General features: G+C 48.4%; 1 protein-coding gene across 1 annotated transcript in view; it reads right to left on the reverse strand.

The window, feature by feature from the left end:
• The window catches only part of LAMB1 (laminin subunit beta 1), a 63081-nt gene extending 53382 nt beyond the window's left edge, over positions 1-9699 (reverse strand). The window contains exons 1-5 of the mRNA XM_024742237.1: positions 9643-9699; positions 9389-9511; positions 8172-8347; positions 5283-5418; positions 2119-2192 (exon numbers count right to left, since the gene is read on the reverse strand). Of these exons, the coding sequence (XP_024598005.1) occupies positions 2119-2192; positions 5283-5418; positions 8172-8347; positions 9389-9425 (423 nt within the window). The 5' untranslated portion in view covers positions 9426-9511; positions 9643-9699. The remainder of the gene's footprint in view (positions 1-2118; positions 2193-5282; positions 5419-8171; positions 8348-9388; positions 9512-9642) is intronic.
• Between the last annotated feature and the right edge of the window lie 1398 nt (positions 9700-11097).

Below are 11097 nucleotides of genomic sequence, written 5' to 3' on the forward strand. Positions count from 1 at the left end.
CGTCTCCATGCCCCAGGCCCTCCTCTGAATTTCCTCTTGGCTCCCTTCCTGAAACACAGGTCTCATTTCCTGTCGATGGCTCCCCATTTTCTATAAAGTTCACACCCCTCAGCAAGGATGTAACCTTACTTCCCGCTCCTCCCTTCACTAGCCCAAGTTCAAGGCACGTCTATATAGTGTTGAACAAACTCTGCCCGAACTGTCCCACCACTAGAGCTTTGCTCTCACACTGCCAAGAAGGGTTTTTCTTCTACCTGCTCTCCCTGAAGTCACGCTTACTCTTCCTGGCCCAGGTCAAGTGCAGTCTCAGTCCCCTCCTCGTAAAGCTTTCTCCTTTATCCCGGGCAAAAATGAATCTCACTCTCCTCCCTGCCCACGTACTTTATCCGAACTTCTGCTATAGCAGTGAGCACATCCTACCTTGCATTGTAAGTTATTCGCAAGTACGTATTTTTCCCCTAGAAGACTGGAGCTTCCGGACAGCGCAGAGCAGGAACATGCTATCTTTAAAATCTAAGGCAGTTTCTTACAAACAGAAGATGACTGAATTCATTTATCCACTTATTTAGGCCGTATTTGTAAAGCAATTACTACATGCCAAGCATCAGCATATATAAAAGCAATCAGGCTCCCACTACACGCCAGGGTGGTAAGATCATCCCTATGATGCAGGCGTTATTTTTCTTCCCATTTTACCAAAGAGGAAGGAGAAGCTCTGGCCACACGCCAGTAAGGGACAGAAATGGGGAGTCACACCCAAATCTGTGCAATCCTGTAGATGTTGCTTTTCACACGTGAACTAGGGGCCCAAAGGATGAGTTGTGCCAACTTGTACCCATTCTTTAGGTCTCAGTTTAATCACCACCTCCTCTGTTTGACTTTCAGCACTTCTGCACAGAATTTCATCTTTGGCCCACTGTGCTCACTTGAATGAGTATTCAACTACAGGATATGTGCCCACCCGACTTTTGGATATAAACGAACTACCCATAAAAGGTAGTTTTACCTTTTAAAAGGAGAAAATGAACAAAGTAAAAGATAGGACCATAAACATTCATAAAGACGATTCTGAGTATTTTTAGGTGTCCCATAACGTGAAGGCAACATCCGAAGCTGAGTCTCACTTCTAACTGCCAGGTTGAGCATATGGCCAATGAAGGGACAAGGCGTGGTTTAGGAAAAGTCCTCCCTAATCCCTCGCGAGACCCGGTGCCACCGTGTAAACCTTCCTCCCGCCCACCCCAACCAGCAACAGCAGGTTCCCGTGGAGGAGCAAGGGGATGAAGAGCTCAGGCCTGGGGACCAGCAGCCCAGCATCCCTCCTAGTCATGCTGTGACTTCCACGCCCACCCCTGGCCCTTGGCCGCCCAGGCTTAGGCAGAGGACACAAGCAAGACTTTCATGGCTACCCGCCCACACTGTAAACCTACCCTTGGCACCTTTTCCAAACCTGAGAAGGTGTAGATAAGGCCCCCAACTGAAAACGATTCAAAAGTGATTTTAATCTGAGAAGCAATAAGTAAATTATAGGTTTTGTGTGCACCAACATGTACTTTAAGCCATGTGAAGCCTGTCATTTCCAGGCAGCTGCTTAAGAAGAAACAAAGGGACTTTGTACACAGACATTCCCTAGTCCTGGAGTCATTTTACATCTCTCAAAGAAAAAGGATGGGAAAAATCCACGTTGAAGAAGGCAAGCACATTTCTTAAGGAACTCAAAAACCGTTCCCACATATTTTGCAAAACTTTGAAAACCAAAGATAATACACTTCCTTTTCAGTTACCGAAGTCAGCATTAAAACATCAACCCAAGGGAGCAGGGACTGACTCTCCAGATGTCTTATTATGATTTGGGAGCAGGTCAAAGCTGCCTGTCTCCATGGGGAAATAAACGGATATCTAATTAAAAGTTTACAGTCAAATCATCTTAGAACAGTGGCTCTTCTCTACTTACTGCCATGAAGAGAGAGTATCTGTTAAGCATAGTTCTTCATGCCCATGTTGAAAAGCTGTTCAATTATCCCAATTTATAGCAACAATAATGTTTAGGTTCCCACTGAGGCCAACCCGCAACAGCCATCCATTTTGAAAGGGGAATTTGTGAGAGTTAGACCTTACCTTGAAGGTCATGATGAGATGAGTGAAATGGAATTCTGCTTCCAAATCCAGTTGGATGGTTACATTTTCCACGCCTATAGGAGATTTTTTTGAAAAGACAAAAGGAAACAGCAAGGTAAACGGGAACATCTGTGAACAACTGAGACAATTCTCTTCAAGTGTCCTTAGGCTCCGCATAGGAGTTCTCTCTGCGGTCCATCTTAAGCTGAAGATAAGATAAATAATGATAAAACCCTGGCTTGATTCAGGTGATGGAGCACATCTCAGAATGATTCTTCAGTTGTTCATCAATCAGTCTGGAGTTCAACGTATTGAATGTGTTCCCTGGAACAAGACATCTGGCAGAATGTCAGAATGACAGCCTTTAGTTGCTGTCAAGAAAGACATCTTTTGCTTAGGAAAAAAATGAAAAGTCTTCCCAACCCACTAAGCCAAGGGTCTCTCTCAAAGGCGAAACAAGAGGGGGCACTTCCCGTGCACAGCAGGGGTTCAGCTTTGCTGTCTGAAGCCCAGGAACACAATCCTCTTCCAGTCCACACAAACATATTCCTTTTGTTCTGTGCAGCAGCAAAGAAAACAAATAGGAGTCCACCACGTTTTCTGAGTTACACTCCAATTTAGAAAAACCTATCCCTGATGGAGAAGCCTTTGGGTGCATTTCCACAACTGAGAAACAATGCCAAAGAGACAAAGAATGGGTCAAATAAATAAACTGGCCCAGAACAAATACTAACATCTTCCCTTTCAGGGGAAAGCCTGAACAAACAAATGAGCCTCTGCACTATGCCCTGGGGGTCAATCCACTGGAATTCCAGGGACAGAAAGCACCTCCTCCCCAATCCCTTGGGCCCTCAAGCCTGCCTGTTTAGTGAAGGAGACCTTTCCACATTTCCTGTGCTCCAGAGAGCTTTTGGGGGTCCATCTTCTGAAGCAAAAGAAGTCTTAAATGCAGGAAGACAGGAATGTGTCGGGATGAATGATGTCACAGGCTGGTATATTTTCGGGAAATCAGTAGGACTTTTGAAATAAACTCTCCCACTGGACAACTGCCAAGTCAATTGGGGATGGGGGTGGGGGGGAAGTGGTCACTGGAACGGATATGAGTTAGTTGGAATGTTAAAGAAAAACATAGCCGTGCTAACTAACCTTATCTAACTTATTAGAAAGAAACTGTACTACAAACCTACTCTCCACGACAAGGTTAGCTAAGCAACTATCTGTCTCTCCTTTCCCAGGCTTTTAAAAACCTGCACTATTTGTTTAAAATGAAGAGATAACGAAATAGCGTAAAGTACAAGCAAGACTAGGACCAGTTCTGTAACATAAGAACGTATCCGGCAATGTGGGCTTGAAAAGCGCATTCCATTTTAGATTCCTAACCTGATAAAGCACTGCAGGGTTTTTTTTTTTTTTAAATATGGGAAGAAAAATCCACGGAGAAAAGAAATGAGATCATTCTTCTATGGTGTACTTGATTTCTGTCGGACCTAGGAGTAAAGCATCATGAGAGGTAAGTTAAAAGTAGCTGCACATTCCAAGACTGTTTCTGGGCCTGAGCACTGAAAATTTAACACGTCACGTCACGTAAAGCTCATCTTGGACAAAACATAAATAGATAAAATCACATTCCTAAACAAACTCTGCACTTGTGACCTATCAGACAGCAGAGAGATGAGAGGGGACAGTAACATGCAGTCTGACTTTCTAAAATAAGTTCCATCCATCTAATCTCATCTGTGTGATCTCCTGTGACAGAGTGACAGCGCCCTCAAACCCCTCTATTTGAAAATCCCTTCTTTCTGGCATTTGGCCTCTTTTGTCCCACAAACTCAAAGTTGTAGAGACTGATTAAGTCCTGATGTAACCAAGAAAAACCCTCCTCTAGAACAATAGCACGTGATGAACTATTTTACTGTCTATCGACTTGATACTGTTGTTGAGGCATCCTTCTTCTAATTGTCTTTTGGTCTCACTGGAAAAACGCGGACAGTCAGAAACGTCCCACATTTGTCATAAGCCCTATATGGTTTCAGAAGTCCCAGGCTTTCTCTGCCCAGGCTTAGATTCACTTCTTTGAGAGTCCTTTCTCATAAATGTTTTGTAAAAAAAGATCTAATGGTCGGGACTTCCCTGGTGGCGCAGTGGTTAAGAATCCGCCTGCAAATGCAGGGGACATGGGTTCGATTCCTGGCCTGGGAAGATCCCACATGCCACAGAGCAGCTAAGCCCGTGTGCCACAACTACTGAGCCTGCGCTCTAGAGCCCTCGAGCCGCAACTACTGAGCCCACATGCCGCAAGTACTGAGGCCCGCACACCTAGAGCCCGTGCTCCACAAAAAGAGAAGCCACTGCAATAAGAAGCCTGCACACCGCAATGAAGAGTAGCCCCCGCTTGTTCCAACTAGAGAAAGGTCACGCGCAGCGACACAGACCCAACACAGCCAAAAATAAATTAATTAAAAACAAAAGATCTAATGGTAACATTGTTAATGCCAAACATTAACTCTACCTTTAACCCTCAAATTTCAGAATTCAAGTTTGAAACAAATGCAAAACTGATTTGGGCTTAGTTGTACCGCAACAGTAACATCATATTTGATGAATTTATTAAACCAAAACCCAAGAGGCAAAGAAAGGAAAAACGATGGGATTCACACACTCACTGGAAAAGCTGACTTGGGGTCATTATCCACGTTGAGTCTGAAAAACTACACCTAATGTATACTCAGAGTACTACGATTAAATGTTCTCTAGATGGAAAGAAGATGGTGGGCGTTGATTCTGCCCTTTCCTTTGGGGTTGATGAAAATCAAAAATGCTGTTTTGTGGAGGAATAAGGGCCTGAGATGATGCAGGGCCTTCCCACGCCCTCCCCAGACTGCCCCCGGCCCATGCCCACGCTCCCCAAGGCCCCCTCAGTATGAAGACCATGAAATACTCCTTTGGTCTCGCATGAAAGACTTCTTTCTTATAGGAAGTGCATACTTCAGGAAGAAGGATCGGATTTTACCAAGAGAAGTTAGTGCTTCAGGCAGTAAATCTGTCAAAGGCCATAATTCCAGGATAGAGAAACCAATCGTAATTACAAACACCCAGTAGTCCGTAAACCCCTTCCAGGTGACCAGTCACACTCCTTGGAACTTATCCCCATACCAACCACGTACCATTTTCGGATTGCCACCAGATCTTAAGACGGTTTGGAGCAAATGTCGTGACCACGTTTTCAATGAGATGACTGTCAGGGTTCAGGGTTTCATGATAAGGATCTTGTGAATTGCATATGAAGCATTTTTTGTCCTCCTGAAAGCAAAGTCAGTTCTATGAGTCTAGGAAGCAATCGCGTGCGCGCGCGCACACACGCACACACACACACACCAAAATCAAGCCCACAAGACAAAAACCCAACCTACTTGCTTCAAGAAAAATGCATGTGCCAAAATTACTTAAATGACCTGTCATACGTCTTTCACTTTTTAACTTAACTGAGTGTGAAATACTCCTGAAATTTTCCTCTTCCCTTGCAACTTCAAGGTTAAAAGTAGAAGGCGGCATTGTTTCCACAAGCTATTAATTTAATCAAAATGAAAGTTCTAGGCTTAAGTCTAAATCTCAGTCAATAGCTGGAGAAGTTTACTCTTGAAGCAAACTGCAGAGGAGCTTTTAGAGAATTTTTGCTGACATAAAGGAAACTGAAAATAAAAAGAGAACAGTTCAAGTGGCCTGATTTTCAAAAACCTATATAAAGCAGAAACCAGTTATTAGGCAGACGTATTTAAGCAGCTTTGGGAACTACAGATAAAGATTTCTTAGCTTCTCCTCTGCCCCAGCAGTGAATTCGCAGTGGCAGCGAGCAGGCTAGCCTACAAACTGCTCAGAATATCCAGGAAGAGGACACCAGACTCTCATGTTGGGAGCACTGAAAACTGGGACCAATTCAAAGAACGCCAAATTGGACCCGAACTAAAAATATACTTTACGTTTTAGAGTAGCTTTGAACTTCTCTCTTCTCACCTTCCTTTTCCCTAAAATGGGGGTCACAGCCAAAACAGCCCTCATTGCACTGCATCACTGTGAATTATAAACAGCATCACTTAAAGTTCCCTTTTCCACATAACGCTTTGCTCTCTAAGATTTTCTGAAATGCATATTACTCTTAGGTCTGAAAGTGACACCGAGATGGAAATCTACAGAGACCCACACACATCTTACAAACAACATTTAAGCAAGGGTGGTATTCTTATAAGGACAGTATCAACTGACTGCACTTTTTATGTTTGTATTTATTTAGCTATTACTTATCACCCTCCTCCCAAAAGGATTTAGAGACTGGCAAGATGTACCAACTAGAAGTCAGGAATACAATGGGACCCTGGACAGAATACTTAAACTTCCTGCCGCAATTTTTCACCTTTTCAACGTCTGAGAGAAGTACACACCCAGTGCCTTTCTTTAGGCTCTAATATCTGTGAAGAGTCCTCCACAATTTCATGGCTAATGACATAAACCAGAGAGTCTGGCTCTACTTGCTCTTAAGGCAAATAATCCAATTCTCCTTCTGGTCAAAGCTGGTTTCAGGATCTGGTGATTCATTTATAGGATGTCCTGGCCTCGGAGGTAAATGTTAGCCTAATATTTTAGGTAAAATTTACATGCTAATATTAGAAAAGGTAACATCAACTGCCTTCAGTAACTTGTAGCCAAGGAAACTAATACTGGAGAACAATTACCAGAACTTAAAAAAAGTTTAATTACAGCCTCCCTTCTAATCAGGAGGAAGCAGTCTAGACATCTCCGTATAAACCTGGAAGCAAGTAAGTGGAATCCACTTTACCACATTCCTTTGGTTTAATTTATCAGGTCTCCAGAATGGGCTCTCCTCCTGCTTTGTAAACGTGACTCCATTTGAAGGCATCTGCCTGCAAACCACACGGTATCCTGTCCCACTCCTGAAGGGCAGATCTGCAGGTGGGTGCAGTGACCAAGTTTCGAACAAGTGGCTTGGCACTTGCCCTGCGCAGGAGATTAACCCTTATGCTGGCTTTAGAGGCCAGAGATACCTGCCTCCCTTCTCAAAATCAAGGAAAGGGATTTTGATTCTGGGTGGTTTATGCTTTGTGCCTTTTTTTGTTGTTGTTGTTGTTGTTTTTGGCGGTACACCGGCCTCTCACTGTTGTGGCCTCTCCCATCGCGGAGTGCAGGCTCAGCGGCCATGGCTCACGGCCCCAGCCAGTCTGCGGCATGTGGGATCTTCCCGGACCGGGGCGCGAACCCGTGTCCCCCCGCATCGGCAGGCAGACTCTCAACCACTGCGCCACCAGGGAAGCCCTGTGCCTTCTTTTAAAATTAGTTTTATTAAAAACGTGACCTTTGAAAGCTAGGATCTGGGTCTACTTTTAGAAACCGATGACACTCGGAAATTTCATTTTGGTCCTCCTCTATCAGGTACCATGGCAACCAGGGCATTCTGAAAAAGCAAGCATCTGATTTTCCTATCTAATGGAAGTAGATGGGAACAGCACCAAATGAGGAGACAAAAACATTGGAGTGTTTTTCTCCATGACGGAGTGACCTTGCAAGGTGTCTGTCAGTGCTGGAATACTCTTTATCCAAGTGAAAGATTTGGGAAAAGCCCAAGATCACCACTCAGTATATAAAAAAGAAGAGGTTAAACCACCTTTTATATACATTTCCAAAGAGAAAAGGATTAAAAAACAAACCAAACCAACCAACAAAAAAAAAGACACGGGTCTTTTAGACGCCCGGGTCTTTTAGAGGTCAGGGCTTGGGGGCAGGGGCCACCAGATCTGTCTGCAGCCCTGCCTTTCCACACTGACTGTGGCCTCGGCAGGAAATGTTTGGCGGATGCAACTGTGCAAACTGTGAGCCACCACAGTGCAAAAGGGTGAGAGCTACCAGCCTAATCCCGGGACTCCCTGGCTGCGGCGCTTCCTATCTGGATCGCTGGCAGGATGCGGAGTCCCCTGGGCCTTCCCCTTCGGTCTGGACTGGAGGAGGCTCGCACGCGCAGAGCCTGGAGCCATCTCTCTCCTCACCTGGAGGTGGCTGACGATACAGTAAGGCTCGGGTTTGTACAGCCCACAGGTCGAGGTCACGGAGAGCTTCTGGGCTCGGCCGATGAGAAGGTCGCCGGTGGCCGGGTAGCAGCTGCCCTCCGCGCAGCCGTAGCTGAACTCGGGTTCTTGAGCACTCACTTGGGCTCCGCACAGGGCTGTGGAAGGGTCAGGCGACAGGGTAGGGCAAAAGCAGGGAGCGGGCCCCAGCAAAGGGAATAAGCAGGGGCGGGGAGAGAGTAGATTCAGAAAAAAAGCAGGATACACAGAAAAGAGACACAATGGGGAGATGATCGAGGCCGGGAAGGCAGGACGTGGAGAGGATTCAGAAACAGAGACGTCAAGTTTGTCCAGCAGCCGAGAGCATCACTCCCAGAAAACCCACCTACACTCGCGCCCACCCTAATCTGCCCGGAAAGCAGCTCCGGGCACTTCGACACGCCTGGACCTGGGCGCAGGCAGGCAGGTGGCCAAACGCCGCACACCCGTACTCGCGCACGTGTGTGTCTGCGAACCCGCGTGCACGCGGCAGCCTGGATATCCTCGGCGTGACAGCGCGTGTGTGTGCGCGGAAATCTGAGAGTGCGGGCGCGTGAGTGTGTGTGCATGCACGCTCGGAGGACGCGGGTGCTTCGCCGGGCGACGGGGTTGGTGGTGCCCGCGGGGGACGCCACTCTCCCGAGCGAGGGGCCGGTGGACAGTCCCTGCGGCTTTGGATTGGCTTCAACAATTCGTCATTCCGGGGACGCTACCGGTCCAGCTGTTTCTGGCGCCATCCGGGGGCAAACAGCGATGCTTAATTAAAGCCACATGGCCCCAATCTGTTCCCAGAACGAAGCCTGCGCTCAGCTCGGGGCACTTTCCCGGAAAACGGGCTTATGGCGAGCCCTCCACCCCATGAAGCCTGACCCCAGCGACGGAGACACCCACCGAGAAAGGGCCGGAGATGCCAAGCCCAGAGAGGCAGCCGCGGGAGCACCCGGAGCTCTGGCACAGCCCCCCGCGATGCAGTCGCCTGCGATCCTCGCACGCCGTCCCCGGCTACCACCCAGGGCGCGGGCGCTTAATCCCAGCGCAGAATTTCCACCAGGCCCCTCTCTCGATCCCCCAGGCTCCCCCGAAGCTGGGACCAACAGCTTGGTTTATTCTTTCCCCGCGTCCAAGCCCACGCCCTTCCCCCACCGTTTCCTCGGAATTACCTAAGAAACTGAATGCGAACATCTGGAGCCGCCCCATGGCCAGTCCCTGCAGCCGAGGGGACACAGCAGAGGAGGGGAGGACACGGCCGCCGAGCCGCCGGCTCTTTTCCGCCGTCTTCCTTTCTGGAGAGGGGGAGAGAAAAAAAAAAGGCAAATATTCAGGGAGAAGAGAGGGGCCCTCGCATTTCCTGCCGCTCCCACGGAAGCGGGGGGATGGGGAGGGAAAAATCGCGCCGCCACTTTGTTCTCCTCACCCAGCGGGGCGAGCGCTCTCCCGGCTCCTGGCAGCCCCGGAGCCCAAAGAAGGGAATTAGAAAGTTTCGCCCTGGGAGGAACCGAGGGTGGCGCCTCTGCTCATGCGCACACGGGGAGCCGAGGCGGAGGGGGCGGGCGGCCCCGACTTGGCGGGGAGGGGGTGAGGGCCAGGTCCAACCCTCCCCCGGCGCCTCTTTTGTTTTAAGGCCTCATCTGTGGACGCGGCGGGGCTGTGGCACTAAACGTTCCCTGCGCAGAGCTGCGGGGCGGCCGCAGGGTGCGCGTCCCAAGCGGTGCGCAGGGCAGGGGCGGGAGGTGCTCGGATCGCAGGCGAGGAGGCGGGTTGGGACCTACGGGCGCACTGGCTCGTGCATTTACATTTGTAAGGAGTGAGTCATGAAGAGGTGCCCAAGGCTATAAACTCTGGCACCCAGCGCTCCGGGAGGGCTGGTTAAACCCTTTAGAAAGAGGGTCGACCTGGCAGGTTTGCTCCTGAGAAAGCAGGGAAGCCCCCATGTATTGCTGAGCCCGGGCTGGGCGCCAGCTCTGATGTCTTCATTCGAACGAAGGAAAGTGCTCTTCGCTCCGCTGCCTTTGCGCACCAGCTCAGGACCTGCCTGGAGTCCCTGCTACCCAGGTGGCCACAGCATTGAATTACCCATCTAATTCTCTCTTTTTTTTTTTCAATCTACTTTTTACCTAAATCCAGACGTATGGCTCGAATTCAGGTAACTTCTCGAACGCCGCTCTTGGTAGTGACGCTTTTTTCCCATCTTACCGTGAAAGGGTCGACTCAGCCACGAAGCTGGAAGTCTCTCATGAGACACACTTGTCCACAACCTCCACAAAGCACAACATCGCAAATTCTAGACAGGAATGCCATGGTGTACAAATGGTGAGACGTGCGAGCAAGCCTCTAACGTCGGGTCTCCAGCAGCACTGCGTGTGACCTGTCTGGTTAAATAAGGGGTAAATACACGCTTACCCTTCTAGGGGTTGGAGAGGGAAGAGAGGCTGGTGGTGTGATTCTGCCACCCCTTCTGTGAATTAACCCAATTCTGCTGCCTTAGCAATGGCTGGAATCAGCGCTTGAGCTTTCTTTAGTCCTCTGGGCAGAAGTGCTCCCTGGAATGAGGGGAGTAGAGTTAGCTGTTAGTCCAGTCAGGAGATTTGGTTTCCCAATTAATCACGCCAGGGAAAAGCGTTTAAGTGGCCAGTTGGTCAGCTTTTAACTTAGTTGCAATGAAATAGGGGCCCAGGGAAGTTTAATCATTAGACCATCGAGTAAGCTGCTTTGTGAGTTTATCTACATCCTTTCCACGGAGGGAGGCCTTAGGTCTCGTCTCAGTGATACATTAATTATTCACCAAATCAAGACTTGCCCTGCTGCAGCCTCTGGAGATTTTTGCCTCTACCCCTTGCGACGGTCTTAATATTGTGATGGAGGGTCTTCA

Source organism: Neophocaena asiaeorientalis, unplaced genomic scaffold (genome assembly GCF_003031525.2).
Source record: "Neophocaena asiaeorientalis asiaeorientalis breed wild unplaced genomic scaffold, Neophocaena_asiaeorientalis_V1.1 scaffold373, whole genome shotgun sequence".
NCBI classification, from domain to species: Eukaryota; Metazoa; Chordata; class Mammalia; order Artiodactyla; family Phocoenidae; genus Neophocaena; species Neophocaena asiaeorientalis.